This window comes from Ipomoea triloba, chromosome 13 (assembly GCF_003576645.1).
Source record: "Ipomoea triloba cultivar NCNSP0323 chromosome 13, ASM357664v1".
Taxonomy (NCBI): domain Eukaryota; kingdom Viridiplantae; phylum Streptophyta; class Magnoliopsida; order Solanales; family Convolvulaceae; genus Ipomoea; species Ipomoea triloba.
In genome coordinates this window covers 9,008,600-9,029,743 of record NC_044928.1, presented here as the reverse complement: position 1 = coordinate 9,029,743, position 21,144 = coordinate 9,008,600, and the positions used below count along the sequence as shown (strand labels likewise).

The 21,144-nt window shown below is 35.1% G+C and overlaps 1 protein-coding gene and 2 non-coding genes across 3 annotated transcripts; 2 read left to right on the top strand and 1 right to left on the bottom strand.

The window, feature by feature from the left end:
* The first annotated feature begins 4,310 nt into the window (after positions 1-4,310).
* LOC116003214 lies at positions 4,311-4,394 on the top strand. The gene has a single exon (XR_004094646.1). It is a non-coding gene; the product is annotated as a small nucleolar RNA Z195/SNORD33/SNORD32 family (small nucleolar RNA).
* Positions 4,395-5,631: 1,237 nt separating this feature from the next.
* LOC116003217 lies at positions 5,632-5,698 on the top strand. Its single transcript, XR_004094649.1, has one exon. It is a non-coding gene; the product is annotated as a small nucleolar RNA Z267 (small nucleolar RNA).
* A 12,077-nt stretch (positions 5,699-17,775) lies between these two features.
* Positions 17,776-20,738, bottom strand: LOC116002345 (scarecrow-like protein 22). The gene is made up of 2 exons (XM_031242458.1): positions 20,277-20,738; positions 17,776-20,193 (listed from the first exon to the last, which is right to left on the bottom strand). Exon 2 carries the CDS (start codon positions 20,191-20,193, stop codon positions 18,100-18,102), a length of 2,094 nt encoding a protein of 697 aa, XP_031098318.1. The 5' UTR covers positions 20,277-20,738; the 3' UTR covers positions 17,776-18,099.
* Between the last annotated feature and the right edge of the window lie 406 nt (positions 20,739-21,144).

Below are 21,144 nucleotides of genomic sequence, written 5' to 3'. Positions count from 1 at the left end.
ATCTGCTCTCTCCATTTGGCTTCCAGTGGCTCTTCTTCTTCCCATCATCAAGGTATTTTTCTTTCTCTTCCCATCATCAACGACTCTCTCCATCGCGACCAAAAAACGGACTAATTTCGCAACCAATCCGTCGGACTGGCTTGCAAAACCAGTCCCGACGGACTGGCTTGCGAAACCAGTCCCGACGGACTGGCTTGCAAAACCAGTCCTTGGGACTGGGCGCAAACCAGTCCCTGGGACTGGTTTCTCAATTTCTGTTCTTTCTAGTAGGAGGGCATATATTTGAACCCTTATTCCCTTTCTTTATAATGGGCTCAGAGAATGAGGCTTTACAGAGAATATGGAATTTTTATGGGTGGTTGCAAATCTCTGCTTTGCCCATGATTTCTCTTTATACTCAATGCAACAGCCCCCTTTCACACATCGTTTCTGTGAACCTGTGTGTGTATATATATATATATGATGTTTCAGCTACCTAGCTTAAGCTTTAGTGGGTTACTACCTTCAGGGTGCAGTAAGTATATTATTGATAATGTTATTGCTGACTGCTGTGGACCATAAAGTTATTCTTCTCCCATGGACCATATAGTTATTGATTTGCTGTGTGGTGGGAATTTGGTAGTTTTGTACTCATGAATATGTGTATGTGTGAATACATATATATATATATATTTGATTGCTGCATTATCCATTAGTAGCTCAAGTTCAAAAGTAAATGATCTTTAATTGCATTTGCTGCCATTGTTATGCTATCAAAGGAAACTCTTTATTGAATTACATATCTAATACTTATACTCTCAGTAAAGAAATTTAATACTCTGTGTGTTTGCTTTCAACTTCAAAACTCAATGTTTTTATTAATTGGGTTTTTTTTTTATTGTTATGTATTGTTTGATTATGTTTTTGAGATATGTTATTTTGTTGTGATTTTTTGTTGGTATAAATAAATAATTTATAACAATTGTGATATTATTATGGTGATTATTTTGTATTTTTGGATTGTATAGATGGATAATAATCATGTACGTGCTGCTGTGATGAGTGCATCAAGTGCAATACTAGCTGTTGGGATTCTTTTATTGCAATTTCTTAGGAAAAAAAATCAAATAGAGCATGAGATAGTCAATAGAGATTATGACCGTGATTCTTACATAAATAGTATTTTGTGTGAGGGTGATAAAAAATGTATTAGCATTATTAGAATGCGACCTATTTCATTCTATAAGTTGTGTGACATTCTTACCACTAATAACTTATTGCACACAACTAGAGCCGTTAGTGTTAAAGAACAAGTGATAATGTTCTTACATATAATAGGTCACAATGTAAGATTTCGGGTTATTGGATCAAGGTATTATAGGTCAATTGAGACAGTTTATCGTTATTTTAGAAGTGTTTTGAGAGCCATTTTAACTTTGTATAAGAAGCTCATAGTATTACCGGATAGCGAATTAACTCCCCATGAAATCATTAGCAATCCTCGATTTTATCCATACTTTAAAGATTGTCTAGGAGCAATAGATGGAACCCATATTCGTGCTTCTGTGCCACTTGATGTGCAAGGAAGATTTCGCGGACGGAAAGGTGGAACAACACAAAATGTGTTTGCTGCCGTCACGTTTGATTTGAGATTTTGTTATGTGCTTGCTGGGTGGGAAGGTAGTGCACACGATTCTCGTGTCTTGAATGATGCACTCTCACGTCCCAATAGATTTAAAATTCCAGAAGGTATAACTAATACAACTATCATTTTTTCATTATGTTACAATATATTATATAAAAATTACATATAAGTAATCAAGTTGTGTACACTTGTAGGAAAATATTATCTTGGTGATGCTGGATATGGCATCCGGAATGGGATACTTACTCCATACCGTGGTGTTAGATATCATTTGAAGGAGTTTAGTGGTCATCGTCCTGAGAATAAGAAAGAACTATTTAATCTTCGTCATTCGTCCTTAAGAACAACTATTGAAAGAGTGTTTGGAATTTTGAAGAAACGATTCCGTGTATTAGATGCAGAACCATTTTGGGATTTTATGACACAAGTGGATATAGTTTTAGCTTGTTGCATAATTCATAACCATATTATGGGAATCGATCCTAATGATGAAATTAATCAAGCATTAGTTGATGATGATGGTAGCTTGTTGACATTATCTCATACTCAAAGTGAAGAAAGACACGAGGCTAGACAGTGGAATACAAAGAGGGATGAAATTGCAGAACAAATGTGGAATGACTTTAGTATCTAGTTTATTGTTAAACATTTCTTATTGCTACTTTGTTGGATGTTATTAGTTGTTAAACTGGGATTAGTTTATGTTTGGTACTTGTTTTATTGTTAAACATTTCTTAGTGCTGCTTTGTTGAATGTTATTAATTGTTAAACTTGGATTACTTTATAGTTGATATTTGTTTTATTGTTAAATATGATATATACTTTAATTCCAAAATTATTTGTATTTATTATAGCATCATGAATAAAGGCAAGGGAATTGGCACTTCTAAGCAATTTAGGTGGACAAAGCCAATGGAGGGTGTATTTCTACGGATATTAGCTGAAGAGGCTAACAATCCCAACAATCCAACTAACAATTTTAGATCTTCCTCATTCAACCGTGTTGCTTCTACTATTTCTGAACAATTCAATGTTGCATGTGAATCCAAACATGTAGAGAATCATTTGAAAACAGTGAAGAACACGTGGATGATGATTTGCAAACTGAAAAATTTGAGTGGAGTTGGTTGGGAGGATTCGTTGAAAATGATTACATGCGATTCAGCAACTTATATGGAGCTTATCTCGGTAATTTGGTATTAACATAATTCTAATGTTAAAATTTTTTACTATTGCATACTTTTTAATGTATTTTTGCTTTTTATTGATAGGCAACTCCCAAGTATGAAACTATATTGAACAAAAAAATTGAGTATTATGATGAAATGTCTATTGTTGTTGGGAGAGATTGTGCCGTAGGAAGGTTTGCAAAATCTTTTGCAGATATTGAGCTAGAAAGTACCAATGAAGTGGATGACATAACTCCTGAAAACTTGCATGACCAAAATGATGAAGAAACTAGGGGGAAAACATCTGTATCAACTGCTACTTCGTCTCAAAAATCAGGGCGTAAGAGAAAGTCACTTGACTTGAAAGTTGATGAAATGGCAAAGCAACTTGGTAACATTGCATCAGCCATTAAATCATTGAGCACCAGTGGCATTGATGAAAGTGAATTGTATCAACAAGTGATGACAATAGGCGCCGACTTTCACGAGGATGACTTGTGCAAAGCATTTGAATTTCTAATGACAAACGAAGTTCAAGCTAGAATTTTCAAGGTGAAGAGTTCAAGCTTGAAGAGAAAGTGGATTGAGAGCTTTATTTCATCTTTGAGTTAGATATTGGTTATGTTGGATTTTATGACTTTCTCTTGGATTGTAAGACGTTAATGTTGGATTGCTAGATTGTTATTTTGATATCTTATTTTGGATTGTAAGACTTTAATGTTGGATTGCTAGATTGTTATTTTGATATCTTATTTTGGATTGTAAAATTTGGATGGGATGATCAACTAGTTATTTAGGAATTGTTATTTTGATATCTTATTTTGGATTGTAAGATGTTGGATGCAATGATCAACTCTATTTTGCTTTGTTATTTTTAATTGTAATACTTTGTTAGTTATTTTGATATTTTATTAGTCATTTGTTAATTATAAATGTTGTTATATTTAAACAAATATACTAAAACACGTAATTATAGAATTCTGTTCATTTTCCTCCTCATTTTCTGGAAAATGAACCAAACACACAATATACAGTTTTCTGCTCTGCAGCCAAACACAAGAAAGGAAAATGATTTCTGGAAAATTACTCATTTTCCAGAAATCATTTTCCTGCTTTCCAAACACACCCTTAGTTGATTTCCTAATCGGCCGCAACTCTCAAGCTACCGTCGCCACCTCCAGACTGCCATCGCCACACAGCTCTAAAAGCAGCTTCGTTCGTCGCAGCTTCGGCGGTAAGCACTTAGCAGTTAATCACAGACATCGCAACCTCCGGTGAGCAGCACAGCCATCGCAACTTCCGGTGAGCAAAGCAGCACACCCATCGCAACCTCCAGTGAGCACTGAGCAGTCCAATCACAGCCGTCGGCCCCAAGCAAGCAGCGCCTTCCCCTTCGCAGCACAACAGTAGTTTCTAGTCTTTCTACTTTCTACTATTTTTATCTAGTTTTCTTCAGTTTCTTTTGACTTTTGGTTTTGTTAATTAGTTCTAGTTAGAAACTTATATGCAGATATGCACGGAGGTGTGATGATTCTTATCCACCTAAATCTGTATGTTTCATTGATGATTTCAGAACATGCACTACCACCATATGATCTCTGTTGCATATCTCATTTTTTAGTGGTGTATTCATGAATTTGGTAATGCAATCGATGATGCTATTTACCCATACCTTCTGATTTATTGTAATTGTCATAGAAGTTATCACCATCTTTCAACTGAGGTTGCAAATGAACTTTAGCTGTTTTCTTTACTTCTCTGTTTTCAATTTCTTCAAATTTTCATTCTCTCATTTCTATAATCTCAAGCCCACATCAATTTTTAATATTTAAGTGTGGTTTTATTTGAAATTGTACTGAGTGTTTGTGTTGCTGGATGTTTCATTTTGAGGGCAGAAATATAAAGCAGATCTTGCGACACAGTTAGCTTCATTGTTGCTGGATATTTCGTGGTACACTATCACTGCTTACATTGAAATTATTTTATTTTATTTTTTGCAGTATGAGAATTTGATTCCTATATTATTGAAAATTCAATGATGTGGTTTTAATTTTTATTGAATTAATAAATACTCCTGTTTAGTTTTTACTATACATTGATTAATTAAATTTTTTTTTTTAGTACTACAATCTAACCTATACATAGTATCTGCTCAAACAACATGATAATGCCAACATCCTTGATTGGGATGGGACTCAAACCTGAGACCTTCCATTTGAAATGGTAACAGTGATGTCATCAGACCACAAGGTACTTGGCAATTAAATTTTCTTTATATCTGGATTTTTAGAGTTGCAGATGATGATGTTTTAGAATTTTACTCCTTCTGGAGAAAGATGAAATTGTTTTCAAAGGAAATCAGAATCTCTGATGCATTCGTTAATTTTTTATTGAATTATTTTTTCTCTACTATTTTTGTTGTGTAATTTTTTTTGCTATGTAGTGTTATGTGATAACTGTATATTTGTCTATATTTTCACCCCATATTTAAACTCATTTTTACCGCAAAATGTTCATTTGATGATCAAAATAATCTTAATTTTCTTTAGTGCAATTCATTAAACTCTTGATTAATTGTTTTTCCCCTAATCTTTTATAGCATCTATAAGATAATCCTCCCTAATTTGAGTCCTATCTTTATATTTTTACTTATTTTTGTTTATATGTGTTAGTTTTACTACTTCTTTAAACTTATTGTTAGCTTAGCTTCTTGTGTATTTCCTTATGCTAGTGCCTAGTTGCTTATAATTGCATATTACGTGCCATAAACTCCAATCCCATGAGGACGGCATAACACACCCGTAAACTCACTACACCATTTTACTCATCATTATGCCTTTTGCCTATGATGGCATTAAATATACTTTGAGTACCTCACTCTGGAAAGAACCTAAACCTGAGGTATGAAGGTGTAATTCACTCATTTGTTTTACTAACAGAGGAGTTGTGGATTTGTATTGTTTTTCTAATTTGTTAAAAAGATCCTTATTTCTGTTGAAGCCTTTTCTATAACAGACAGACATAATCATATATTTTAAAATATATAAAGATCTAAAGATTTGCAGGTTATGTTTGAATGAGAAAGGTTATGTTTGGATGATTGTTGCTAATCTTTCTGGATGTTGTTGCTAGAAAGAATGAAGTTTGAAGAACAATTTTTTGATCTGGTTGTTAACTTGTATTGAGTTGATGTAGACTTCTAGTTGATGTGAAATTGCTAATTTGTATGGAGTGCTTTGAACTTTGAAGTTTGGACTTTGAATTTGTATTATTTATGTATGGGTATAACAATTGTTATTATTAATTGAAGCATAAAGTTAAATAGGTCAAAATTGAGCTCGAGTTCGAGTAAAGAACTCAAGCTCAATTCGAGTCATGTCGTGTCGAGCTTCAGCTCGAGCTGCTCGAAAATATGGCGAGCCAAGCTCAAGCTCGGCTGGGCTGGTTTACACCCCTATCTACATTTGAAGAGTTGAAGATGATTTACCTGTTCAGCAAGATACATCTACACCTGCTAAGTGATTCTTGGGAGTTGCTTTCACAACAGTTTCACCACCTGAGGTCTCCTTCTCGCCAATTATGCATGTGTTTTGTGTGTGTGTGTGTTGTTTATAAGAAATGGAAGAAAAGAACTCTAAATTGTATACATTTATCAAACTCCAGAACATCTGCTAAACCCATCAAAACATATATAAAGTTGTGACTTCTGATTACATAAGCATTTAAGTTCATATCAGGCTGGTGCTAAAAATACAGAATAAAAACACTGCAAGTCTCATAAGCAAATTCAGAATACATTGGACCATGTCTTTATTTGACACATAAACCCCACAGTTGTAGTCTAACAAGTCCTTAGTTCACTAAACGTATAGGGGCTAGCAGTTTAGAGCTCCTCCTTGATCCTTACTAGAGTTAATAAAATAAGCAGAATACAACAGTTGAAATACAAACTACAAAATCATAGGCTAATCCTAAAAAATGACATTGGCCCTGTTTGGTAAATGGTTGTTAGCTTATTAGGTTAGCTGATTGGGTTAGAAGGTATGATTAGTTGATAACATTAGCTGATTCTAGAAAGTTGTTTAGTAAAATTAGCTGTTAACTGTTTGGTATAATTTCTTTTCTCAAAAAGCTAATTGAAAATGCTGTTTTGAGTAGCCTTTTGAATTTTAGTATTTTGGATTTACAAAAAACTTATTAACCAAACAACTAATAGTGGTCAAATAAGCCAAAATTGACTGATAGGCTGATTATTTACCAAACAGGGCCATAAACCTATGGAAGTCTCAATTGTGTTTACCTATTGAGACACCATAAAAGTGCTATAATTCCCCACCTTTGTTTTGGCAACAAAGTGAATTGATCATTCAGGGTGGAATTTGAAATACCCACCTAGAAGACAAAGAAAGATTGAAAACAAAGGGCAGCTCAAATGCCATGTAGTGCAACCTTTCTTCCAGTATTAGTCAAATATTAAATAAGCAAGAACACATATATATCAAAGGGTCAAAACACATCATTCATTATTCATTTACCGTGAGTGGTTTTAGGTGACTGTGTTAGACACCTAAATCTTTATCCATTGCCAGGTTGAGCACGAAGTTGATTAGCAATAGCAGCCACCTAGCAGATGTTAGTCCTTTACCAACTGCCACTAAAAATTAACAACCAAATCATCAGAGACAGTTAAATCCCGCCCAACATCAGCTTCACATTCATCTCAAGTCTTATGAGAAAAGGGGACCGGAACCACTGCATTTTCATTTTTCAATAAAATATACACTCATAATCTAAAAGAGAAGCACCTAGATAGAGACCAATAACTCAGTTACTTGCAGTCTTGCTTCTCCAAACAAAATGTCTGCAAACTCAACCATAGATTTAGCAATAGCAAGTTTCCTGTGCCAACAACATTAAATGTGCATTCACCAGGAAACAAGAGCAAAATACATACATTGGACATTCTAAAAGTTGCCCAATGCCACAATTACAATTCAATAACTGGAGCTCCATAGTAGTTTAATAATACACAGTAAGAATTTCTCAAAAAATTCACACAAAAATGCACTTAATATATTGCTGATTTCAACCACTTTCATAGCTTTTTACAATCTTCTGGGCTAAGCATGAAGGAGCTACTATGCACTATCCCAAAGGCAGAAACCATTTCTAGGAGGCAGATTGTTTGCCCTCTTCCCCATGTGTACATTGCCATTGATGCGTAATAGAACTTCTATCTTGACAAAAATACATATAAATAAAGAATAAAAGTAAAACAATTTAAACAGTTCCCTTTAAAGCCATTAACCACATCACAATTTTCCCTTTTAATTGGAGATAAATCATAAAATTACCCACATTCCTTCTATAAAAATATCCTCTTTTGCCACTGAAGACAAACAAGGATCAACTTTTCCATGATCAAACACAAATTTATCATCCAAACAGAGAAAGCAAAAACCGATGATAAATCCGATTCAATAAACTTCAATTTCCATTGATAATTTCATTGATAAAAACAGTATGAACCCAAGTTTCTCAATCTAAAGTACAAAAATCCCTACTCGTAAAACCAACCCTCATACTAAGGGCTACAAAAATACCTCCCAAAAAAAAAACTGTAAATCAAACAGCTGTATACTAATCTTCATCTTTACCGTTCTTGGGCTTTCGGTAGTTCTCCTCTATGTGCTTGGCAACGACGATGCCGGTGGTATAGAACTTGCGTATGTCGGGAACGTTGTAATTCTGGGCCAAGTAAACTCCGAAAGCTGTGCCCATCAAGAAATTGAACGTGCTCCTTATGATTCCCATCTGAAGATCGCAACCCCTTTTTTGTGATGATAAGCTTAGAGAGATTCTGGTCGTTTCTAGGGTATAATACACTCAAAATTGGGGGGAAATATATGAATGTTTTTGTTGGCATCTGACCCCTCCATCAAGCAAGGGCGACGTCAATGCCAGGTCAGAACCGGATATCGGGTTGGTTTGATGGGCTCCTGGGCCGGCTTCTATCTCTATTCTCTAAGCCCACATTACAACTTCACAATGGTAGGCAAATTATGCCGTGGACCCAGGTCCATAAGGTGGACCTGGGTCCAAAACTACGTCGTTTTGTTTTGTTTTTTTTTTAAAAAAAAATTAATAAACATATTGTTAAATATAGAGTTGTTCAAAAATGTGTGAATGTAGAGATTTTCAAAGTGTGAATGTAGAGTATAGAAATCGTGAATGTAGAGTTGCCCAGAAATGTGTGAATGTAGAGGTTTCAAATTGTAAATATAGAGTATAGAAATCGTGAATGTAGAGTTATGCATGTGTGAATCTATAATAGAGTTAAGAAGTTCGAGCAACTTGTAGCCCTGTAATGTGTGAATGTGGAGTTCTCAAGTTGTGAATATGGAGTATAGGACCTGTGAATATAGAGTTTTGAATGTGTGAATGCATAACAGTGGTAATAAAGTTACTAAACATATAATCATGTAATGTGTGAATGTGGAGTTTACAAATTGTGAATGTAGAGTATAGTGTATGTGAATGTAAAGTTTGTGTTCCACATTTCAGGCCAATATGTTTAGTAAAAAAAAACAGTTAAAAAAAAAATGGCGTCATTTTTGGACCCAGGTCCACGGCATAACTACTGATTGCGTGGACCGTGGTCCTCATATGTGTGGACCACGGTCTCAAAACGACGTCGTTTTGCTTAATTTTATTTTTTCACGCGCCCAACTACGACAATAACTCATAATTACATTATTTTAAAATATAATGTACATTATATTTCTTCAGATGTTTTGTTATTCTAACAAGTAATGTATATTATTTTAACACGTAATGTACATTATTCTAACACGTATTGTACATTATTCTAACACATAATGTACATTATTTTTACTCATAATATTCACGACAATATTTTGAACTGTGCTTCATACAATAATTTGCCCCAACTTCAGGTACTTCCTATATTAAAAAGTTAAAAATACATAATAAAAGTTTTGATTTAGAAATTTTACCGAATCAAAAATACATTTAACTTTGATGGGGTGTTTGGTACTTTCTCATTATGAGTGTTACATATCATTGCCCTAACTAACTGTAACACCTCCAAATTACATATAAGCCTAGGCTAATGCATTAAAGCTTAAAGCATAAAGATAGGATTATATATAAAACTGAATACCATCATTTAATAGATAAAGCTCAAAACAATGGGGATGCTACTGCAGTAGTTACTCATACCGGAACAATTACCAGGCTAAGTCATCAATCAAACATCTATAATCCTAAAATGAAACACAAGGTTTACAGACCCAGTATCTAGGCATCATACAAAACCCACAAGGAAATCTAAATAGGCATAATAGTCATTAGAGTCAATACACGCTCTACACAATATAAACAGCACTAATGGATCAACCTAGGAGCTAGATTCAAAATAAAATTTACTCTATCTAACTCCTCAAGCGCTCTCGACATATATCAAGTTAATCCTGAAATGTGTTAAGAAAAACAAGTAGAAAACAATCCGATTAGCATAATTGCTAAGTATAAACCACTCCATATTGTAAAATAGTTTATGCATGCATGCATACATACATACATGCATGCATGCATAAATACATACATACATACATACATACATACATATATATATATATACATATATATATATACATATATATATATATGTATGTATATATATACACATAGAATATGGCTCATATGCGGTCTTGTCATCCCATGTGGTCGTGTGATTGCATTGCTATCATTGGATTGGATTGATCTAACGGTGGATGGGCCATTTTAATATTTAGAAAATTTATTCGCATAAATGACATCGGAAGTTCAAAAGAATTAACCGGAAAAAGAAAAATCTCGAGTATCACAATCTACCCTCCTTAAAAGAAGGCTTCGTCCCCGAAGCAGTCCCATCTTAAAACTAAGTATAAAAATCAAGAAATACTATTCTAGGAAATAACGCTTAAATACGGAGTAAAGTGTTAAAGTAACAGCTTGAATTGATACATATGGCATGATTTGTGTTGGTTTTATCAACCACAGAGGGTCGATCGGCAGGCCAACACTACCAAAAAATTGACTAAGTATTTGGTATGAAATTTGAGCAGCGTTTAGGCTCTCTTTGAATTATGAATTGCTTAGCCTTTCTCAAAGCTTTACACTTCTATTTATACAAGTTAGGAGGGATTTCTCCCCTATGTTAACCCTAAACTTCCATATATAATTTAGGATTTCTTTCCTTATTACATTTGGCTATACTTTCCTAATCTATTCTGAGCTTCTTTCCATATCTTCGGCATGATACCCTCGCATAACCGCCTCCGCCCTTAGGAAACTTCCCAATCCGCCTTTTGGAAACTTCTCAAACCGCCTTCCGCGCACCGCCTTCTTGCCTCGGCTATGGCTTTTAGGTAGGTCGGACCGCCTTCTTTCCCTCAACTTATTTAGTTCATCCTTTTCCCTACGGTAATTAGTTGTTTCAATAGCACCACAAAGCAGTTCACTGAATAACCTCAATATACAGGTCCGGTACCAGCCGACCGATCGTTAGCCGGCCTTTAGTAGGCTGCCTCTTTGTCCTATCGAATTGAATCCTTCAAGCTCGCCCTCCTTTCCCACAGATCCCCTGTCTTTCTTATCAGTTGTCTCCTTTACCATTCTGAACCTTAGGTGCCGAGCCTTAATCCTTTTCCCATCAATTTGTAGCATCTATCAAAATATAGATTATATATATGTTGTAAAAGGAAGTAAAGAAATGGGAATTGCTGATTTTATTTCTTCAGATCGCTCTTGTCTCTACTTTCAATATTTTTCTTACTTTTAGTTTATACTCTAAAATTGCCAGCAACACAACGATTAGGAGCTAACGGCCAATAGATATCAAACTTTCAACATTTAAAATATAATTGATGGTTATGTACTATAAATCAATTATATACCATATTTTAAAATACTTTATTATTAAAATATTTTTGTTACATCAAAATGCATAATGAAAAAAAAAAGAGTACAAATTGAAAGCAAAGACACAACATTAACACCTCATCCTACGAGACTCCACCTCAAACCATCCAAATTAAGTAATTTTTTAATGACATCTAGTAGATGATTTAACACCACTCTCCTAATCACTTAATTATTAGCTCAAGACTCAACCATCAACACATTTAGGGTGCGTTTGGTTCGCACATGGGAATGGGAATCGGAATGGGTATCAAATACTTGGTAAGGGTAATGGGTTTTGGTGAAAGTATTTAGCATGTTTGGTAGTTGGGTGGAATGGGAATGATATTAATACTTTAATAGTTGGGGAAGAAATGAGAAAGGAAAATGAAACCCTTATTTAATAAGGGTATGAGTTTTCTCATTAATGAGGTATTTCAAACTCATAGTAGCATTCTCAAAACCTATCAACCGAACACTAACAATCACTTTCATACCCATTTCTTATGCCTAAACCCACCAACCAAACACACCCTTATTTTTTTCCCACATACTATAAACGATTGCTTCTATTCTTACACCCTACTTTTAAACCAACAAAATTTGTAAATCAACTAGTAAAATAAACTCACCCCTACTAACAACCCCTTGTCGTCAGGCAACTTGAACAACTACTTGCAACTAGACCTAGCAATTCGTGTATACGGGTTCGTTAATGAGTCGACACGAATACGATAAAACTAAACACGGACACGACATAGACACGTTTTGTTAACAAGTTTCGAGTTGTGTCGACACGATATGACACGAAACCCGTTTAAACCCGCTAAACATATTAATAATATTAAAAAGAAACTAAAATTTAAAGTTAAGTTATATATTAAAAAAAAACCTACAATTCAATCCATCAGACAAACTAAAAAAAATCAATTTATAACGTTCATAAAATGATAAAATAACATCCAACCATCATAATTAAAGAAGTCTATACTAATTTTTAGAGTACAATTGAACACAATAAAAATTCAAATTCATATTGTTGAACATCAATAATTGGTGTAGGATCTTGGCCTAATGTAGTAAATTCATCGTTAGTCATGTTCATGATATCTTTTGTAATCTCATTCATCATAATGGTTCTTACCTAAATGACAATGGTCCTTAGCGGGTTATAAACAAGTTTGTGTAAACTAGTTAACACGATAATATTAACGGGTTAAGCGGGTTCTTAACAGGTTTAACGGGTTGACCCGTTAAGACACGAACTATAACGGGTTCTTAACAGGTCAACCCATTAACGGCCTGGGACATATTAAGGCTAAACACTAATCCGTTATTTTCGTATTCGGTCTCGTGTCGTGTCTATAATTGCAGGTCTACTTGCAACCTAAATTTTCCAACACCACCATCTTTCAAATGTTAGTTCAATCAAATCGAAGTTTTGATTTGATTCATTAATTATAAAATTAATTCAACCGAAAAAGAATTACAAATCAAAACCTCAAAACCGCATTATCAGTAGGATATTTCAATTATTTGGACTTTACGTACACCTCTTTAGCTAATTAACATATATAGCTTAATAATGTGATTGTTAGTCAAACAAAAGATAAGGCCAAGAAGACATAGGAGCAAACAAAGTGGTTGGGCATAGAATACAAGACAAAACAAAACCTAAGAGTAATTTCACAAAGGGAAAGCATAAAAATTAAAGCGGCAGGCAAGTAGGCAAGGCAGCAACCCAATCAAGCAAATTGTGTTCCAAAATGAAACTCTTGGGCTCTGCTTGGACCACTTCCCCACCTATACAACACAGTCAATGGATCACATCCCATCCCAGTCTCTTCTGTATTCCATCTTGTCATTATTGGGCCTGGGCCCCCAACCTTACTTTTACTTTTTTTTTTAAATATAAAATATGACGACAACGCAAACTATAACGATGCGTATTGGGCAAATTATTGCATGGACCATGGTCCACATAGCTGTGTGGACCAAAAATAAAAAATACATTATTTTTATACTGAAGGTACATTATTTTTGTACTGTAGGTACATTATTTGACAGCATATATCAAATAATATACTTTCAGTACAAAAATAATATACCCTAAAATAATGTACCTACAATATAAAAATGATGTACCTTCAGTACAAAAATAATGTACTTTTTATTTTTGGTCCACACAGCTGTGTGGACCATGGTCCATGCAATAATGATTGTGCATGTTGATTGACGCCTAATTTGACTGTGAATTGTGGACATTGGACAATGCATCAAAATGATGTCGTTTTAATTAATGAAAAATAGACAGCTAAAACGGTCTCCGTTCCGTGTCATTCACTTTCAGTTTATATATACTGCAGTTATATTCTTTTCGATATAACTGCAGTTCCATTCGACGTTATACACTCAACACAACTACATTTTATTTTATAATACACTGCAGTTTCCTTTCAACACAACTATACCATCATTTCGATATAACTACAGTTTCATTGGACAATATACACCAAAAAATGTGAAACTGTTATTCAGTTTCATTTTATATACACTGTAGTTTCCTTTCAACACAACTACAATTACATTTCGATATAATTGCAGTTTTATTTGATAGTATAAAAACAAATGTGAGGCAGTATCTGTTGAGATGAACTGTAGTATTTTTTACAGAACTCCGCCGCAACCGTTTCTTTTACTTAATGAAACGGCGACGTTTTGTGACCATAGTCCACAATGCATTGTGGACCATGGTCCACTGTATAACAACTGTTGATTGACAATGAGTTTGTAATCAGATAGTATAACTGAAAATTGATCTACTCTGTTCTTTGATAAGTTTTTTTTATTCACATGAATAGTATTTACGAGAATTAGATATTTCTTTTCATGGGAAATAGTTATTCTGAAAGACCTAGTATTAGGCTATACTTGAATTTTTAAGAATAGTTTGTTTTTGCTAATGTTTACATTTTTCTTAATTATTAATTTATATTTGTTATGTTGTTGTTATGTGTGTGTATGGTATTTATGTTTTTTGATTGATTATTTTATGTATATTTCTATAACCACCGGAATACAATTCATGAACTCTAATCATTTCACTACAAGAAAAGTCAGATTTATGTATTTAATTTACCAACAAATTTTCGTTGTTAAAATACCAAAATCTATAAATATTTGAGTTGTAGGTATTTTATTGTTTTCTTATAGTGTTTAACAATGTGTAAAAAATGAAATAGAATCTTTATTCTATTATTCAAAATCTATTTCATAAACGAAACATATCGAATAAATCTAGACAAGGTAAAGACCCAATTATTGAGGGTTACGGTTTGATTCGAATAGAAGGGTTCAAACTGAAGTATTACAACCAACATAACTTTCAGATTCGGTTTTGGGTTGAGTCTATAACATGAATACGGAAGGTTTAAGGTCATGGTTCATGGGAGTGGTTGTTGGTTGAGGTTGATTTGCTTGAATATGGATTAAAAATAAAATTTTTAAAAAAAAAAAAAAGTGTGTAAGTTATGGAGTCAAAAGTAAATAATATTCCATGAATACTTACTATTGACTACTCTTAACTGTATGTAAGGATATTTTGTATGTTTGTTTTCGAGGAAAGGGACATGTCATTTGGTGTTGCTTTATTTCTTATTTTAAGAATAGAGACCGAAGAGGCAATAGGTTAACTGCTATGATTAATCCTTGTCCTGGTTCTTTGGCTTCATCTTCTCATTGAATTGCTCCCAACCTTTATTTTTTCATACATATGATAGAGATGAGAGCGATGAAATTCAACTAATTTACTGTCCAAAAATAATAATAATAATAATAATAATAATAATAATAATAATAATAATAATAATACAAAGTATAATTTATCATAGACAACAATATAATCCCAACCCCTCACCCTCACATGACATTATATCTATGTGACTGTGTTTAAAGGTTGTTCAATCTTCATTCTCATCTAACAAATATGCTATTTGCCCTTAAGACACATTTCAATTGGTCGAGCAAGAAGGGACGCATGAAATTAGCTTTACTATGAGCACTACTATATAAGCATTTGGAAAACTATGAGCTAGTTGAGATGCATCTTGTGACTAATTTTTCCCACCAAATCTTTAGGATAGGAGCGTCAAGAACTCTCGATATTGGGATGCAATCATTATTTCCAACAAATATGTTATTTATAACTGCTTAACTAAAAAACAATTAATACACATCTCACTTTTTTTTTTCATACGACATTCAGTATCCCCTCACGGCCTCACTATCAGACTAATCATCAGAATTCGACTCACTTCTGATTTTGTAGTTGTATAGCATTCCACTTACCAACCACTAGGTTAATATCACACATTTTAAAATATGAATAGTGTTACTTGCATTAAATGGTACAATTTATATCATCTTACATAAATGTTACAATTCTTCATATTAAGTATACATGAATTGTTGTCAAAAAAATGTATACATGAATTAATTAATTTTGTTACAAGATTATGAAATGAGTCAAACATCAAATTGTACAAGATTAGATGGAAGTATCCTCAAAATAATAAGATGTGAGCAACCAATAATTTTGTGAGTTGTTATTATGAATTCAAAAGCTACCTATGCAACTTACCACAAAAATGCAAAAAGCTAAAATAGATTATTGACTTTGGAGAAGTTTTAAAACGGCAGACAAAAGGGAAATTACTATAATATTGGCAAACCAAACATGACCCCCATGTGGTCTGATTATGTGGATACAATAAATTTAATGAAAGCAATGATAGCTAATACAATTATACAATGAAACTCCATACGATAATGACTTGCCTGCATAATCTAATCTAATATCAAACTACCCACCTCATTTTTACAATTATTGAAAACACCTAACCTTTTAAAATATACTACCAATAATGTGACATCAGGCGTGTCAAATTTTATTATAACAACAAAAACTCATCAATTTGTTTAAACAAAATTATTAATAATCATTAAAGAATTAAATCGTTCAAATGAAAGAACATCAACCTTCTAGAGTCAAGACATATATACTAACGAAGTAATTGCGGGAAATTTGGTTGGATGGAAGGAATTAGGAGGGAAAGGAATAATAATTCGGTAGGAAATAAAGAAGGAATTCAAATTATTTTGTTTCGTATGGAAGAATAGAATTATTGTAAATGAGAGAAATGAGTGATATAAAGAATAAAATGACCTTGTGTAACAATAATAATAACAATAATAATAATAATAATAATAATAATAATTAAAGACAAAAGAGTTATTTTTTACATTTTTCCTTTCTATGCTATGCTGAATTGTAATTCATGAGTGTGGAGTCTTGAATTGCAATTCCCTCTTACTAAACAATGTAATTTTTTTGAATGTGAAATAATATTGGAAAAGAATTTCAATTACAACCAACCAAACACCCCATTAGGTGACCAAAGTAATTCAGATGGACTTAGACCACTTGGAGGTCAACCTATGAAGTCGATTCAGCACATCCTTAAAGACCTAGTCCACTATGGCTATATAAGGTTGTTCTTACCCTTAAAAGACAAGTCGGTTCAACCTGTCCTAACAGATTAGTCTACACTATATAAGGGTATTTTACCCCTAAAAGAGCCGGAGTCAATACCAAAAAAAAAAAAAAAAAAAAAAAAAAAAGAAGAGAAAATTGTGGATCATAAAAATCATTTTGAAGGAGATGAGTCAAAAAGGCTCATCATATAATTGCTACTAGAAGGGAAGACCATTCTAAACTCAGCGAAACTTGGACCCCCCACTTGGCTATTAGAAGAGACCATTATAAACAATGACAGGTAAACTTGGACCCCTACAATGAACCATTCCTTCCAAATGCCACTTTCAATAGCAAAACTTTGAAGCCAGATTGGCAAGATAAATATATGGACATAACAAAAAACAACAAACAAACATACTATGAAGACAGATACCTGCAATATAATTGAATAAGCATGATTTGGTATGAAGAATCATGGTGTCTATCGCGATAAATATGTAAAAAAAACTAGAAATGCAAAGTTATAGCAGCAACTTGTTACAACTAATACTAGGCAATAATAGTACATAACAAAGATGTCCAAATAGCTCGTGCAACAAGGAAAATGTTCAGTTTTCGACAAGAATATCTGTCTACAGTCAATAAATACTACTTAGATTGTAGCAAACTAGAAACATGCAGGGAAAATTCATTCACAGCAGCACTCAGAGATGCGACGAGTTTTAAGATTTTATTAATTGCTATCAAATAACATATTTAGTTAAACCGCTGTTTCCAGCTTTGATGAAACGAAGCTAAAACACCGATCAGCACCTCCAAGCCATGGCCGTCAACAACTCTCTGCGTTGCCAGCACAGCACGAGCGATGCCTGCCTCTTCTCCACGTGAAACCCTCTAACTTGATTTCGCTTCATGATGCACTCGGCTTGAGTTTCAGTGAAATTACTAAATGGCACGGGTAGAAAGCCAGCTGAAGTAAACAGGGTTCTCCACGGGGGCATTTGATCGGGGAAACAGAGGCGGCCTTGCACAATGCTCTCGATGCTAGGCTGGAAGAGGAACCTCTCCATCTTGTTTGCCATGTCCGGAGTCACCTTTGCAGCACCCATACTCTCGAAGAGGACCTCGTAGTATTTTAGGGCATTGAGAATGTGGTGCGGGAAAGGCAGTTCAGTTCGTTCGCATCCTCGTTCCAGTGAAACTACAATTTTTGGCGAGAGCTGCTTTATATAATGAAGCAGTGAAGGAAGAGCAGAGAGATGGTTCGAAAGGGACCAAATGGGGAAATTCACAGCAACCACCTCGCTCCCACATGGTCGGAAAGAGGACAACTGATAAGAACTAGGATCAAATGTGTCCAAGTTTACCACCTCAAGCTCAAATTTGACACCAACATCGTTGGCAAACTGCGTCAAACTCTCGTGCATAAGGCTGATTTCAACGGGATGGTGAGTTGAAGGAGAAGCAAAGGCTGTTATCTTCAGCGAAGGCGCTCCTCCTCGCCCTCCGTTATTCCTTTTAGGAAGCTCTTGTATGAAAGAGGACCATTGGGCACCAAATCCAATATCGAAATCAAAGATGTGAACATATTCTGCATCGCCAAGGGCTTCGAGAAGTGCCTGGTTGGATGTAAAATTCATGAATTGGAGGATAGGGGACGCTTCAGAAAAGACCTTATAGGCGCCCATCTTGAACACAAAATCAACGGGCGAGGGAACCCTTGAAGGCAGAGAGATGGAAGACCCAGGCATAAGGAGAGGCAACATTAGAGCCTCCTTGAAATAAGAAGCAGCCCTCTGCAACGATTTTCCAACAGGAGAGAACTGGTGATTGAGCCGCGCCAATATCATTTGCGCGTGTGAGAATTGCCCGGTCAGAATCAACTCTGCCGCCTTATAAATCTGGTCATACACAACCTGTTGCTGGTGTTGGTGGTGTGGCATCACCACCTCTTCTTGCTTGGGCACCAGCAATGGCTTCTGCTGCAGTAAACTCGAGTGCTGGCCCGAGCCCATCATTCCCTGCTGCTGTAGTTGGGCAAAATCTTGTTGTTTCCCAAGCAACAACCCATGACTCATACCAACTAAAGGAATTTCAGGTAGCTGAGAATTCGGGATTTCCAAATTCTGGCGCTTTGCAGGAGGAGGCAGTTGTTCTTCATGAAGAATGCCCCCATAGGATGGTGAGACAAACACATTTCTGTTTGTGGCATTCTGGGTTTGGTTCACTACAGGTATTTGGAAATTGGAAATCTGAGGCTTCTGCTCAGGTTCTTGAAAACTCAACCCAGGCACCAGATTGTTATTAGGTGTAAAATTAAGATTGGAGTCTTGAGAATTAACATGGTTGACAGTAGAACCAAATTTCCCAATGTTGGAATTCAAAGAAGAAATGGGAATAACAGAAGAACTCACATTTGTGAAGAAATTATCTGAGGCAATTAGGGCACCAAATCCAGTAGTAGTTTGATCAGCATCACCCAAACCCGCATTGCCCTGGATCTCATGTAATGAGGAGGGATCCTCAAACTCCGCGCCGGAAACCCACCGGAGAATAGACTGGTCGGAATCCCCGGCCCCAGATTCAGACAAGAAACACTCCCAATCTTCCAATCCAAGACCAAATTTTTCAAAAGGAACAAGAGGCTGCAATTCCCCCACCACCCACTCCTCCACGGCGGCCGGAGCGGCGGCGTCCTTCACGGCCGCCGTGCACCCAAAAGAGGAAGAGGAAGCTGACGTGGAAGTGGAAGGGCTTGGGCTCCTCCTCTTGTCCAGCACAGAAATGGGTTCATTGCTCCCAAAGCTTCCATCTCTCTTCAACTTGCCATCTTGAGCCGCAGAAGAAGATGCAGAAATCGAAGACCCAAAGCTATTCTTACTATATTGCATTCCAATCATCTACAAAAAAACCAAAAATTTATAATCAGCAACAGAAATAGCCATAAACAAAACCAAGATCCATTGAAAAGAAAAAGGCTTGCCTTGGAAAAAAGAAAATTTCCCCCTAAGATTTAAAGAAAAAGGGGCTCTTCTTCAATGGCTTATCCCTGAGGAGAAAACTCAAAGGAGTCCCTCTCCCTAGCAAACTCACCCATATCACCATTTCAACTCCATATCTGCAGCTCAAAAACTCTGTACAAAAACCATAAACAACAACAACAACAACAGTAGTTTCTTTCTTCTTTCTTCTTCTTCTCTGTGGCTCTCTTTTTATGTGGTTACTGTGTAATCTCTAGTCCCTAGGCTTTAGGGGCCGCTGCTGCTGCTGAGGCTAGCTCCCTTCCCTTGGGCCTTCCCTCCCTCTTGCGCTGCTGCAGCAATAGTACTGTGTACCCTCTCTCTCTCTCTCTCTCTCTCTGTTCTGCCACGGATGCGTGCATCATAAAAAAAGGTAACATAAGTGGCCCTCTTCCCTCTCTCCTCTCTTCTTCTCCCTTGTCTATTTCTCCCCCCGCCCCCTCGCTCTCTCGCTTTCACTATTTCAACATCTTCTAAACAACAACATCATTTTTTGGATTATTTATTACTTTGCCAATAATCCTAAGCCCTTTAATTATCCATCCCATTATCATCAGCCCTACATTATTTAACTACTACTGAAACTACCAAATTTTGTACTATATCAAATAATGTATATTTTACATGTATTCTCAATTTCTATCTCATTTTCTACTCTTTATGATTTAGCATTCTGTGATTGCTCAATTTAATAGGGGCTATTATGTTTATTTATTTTTTTTTCTTTTTCTAATTAAATTTGAACACAAGCTAGAGTAAAAGTTGGGAGTAAGTTTTTAGAAGTACATGAAGTATTTTTCATATTTAATATACAAATAATGTATTTTTAGT

Bases quoted from the DNA above. Each gene is read 5' to 3' on its own strand.
- LOC116002345 (XM_031242458.1), bottom strand. From the start codon at position 20,193: ATGATTGGAATGCAATATAGTAAGAATAGCTTTGGGTCTTCGATTTCT.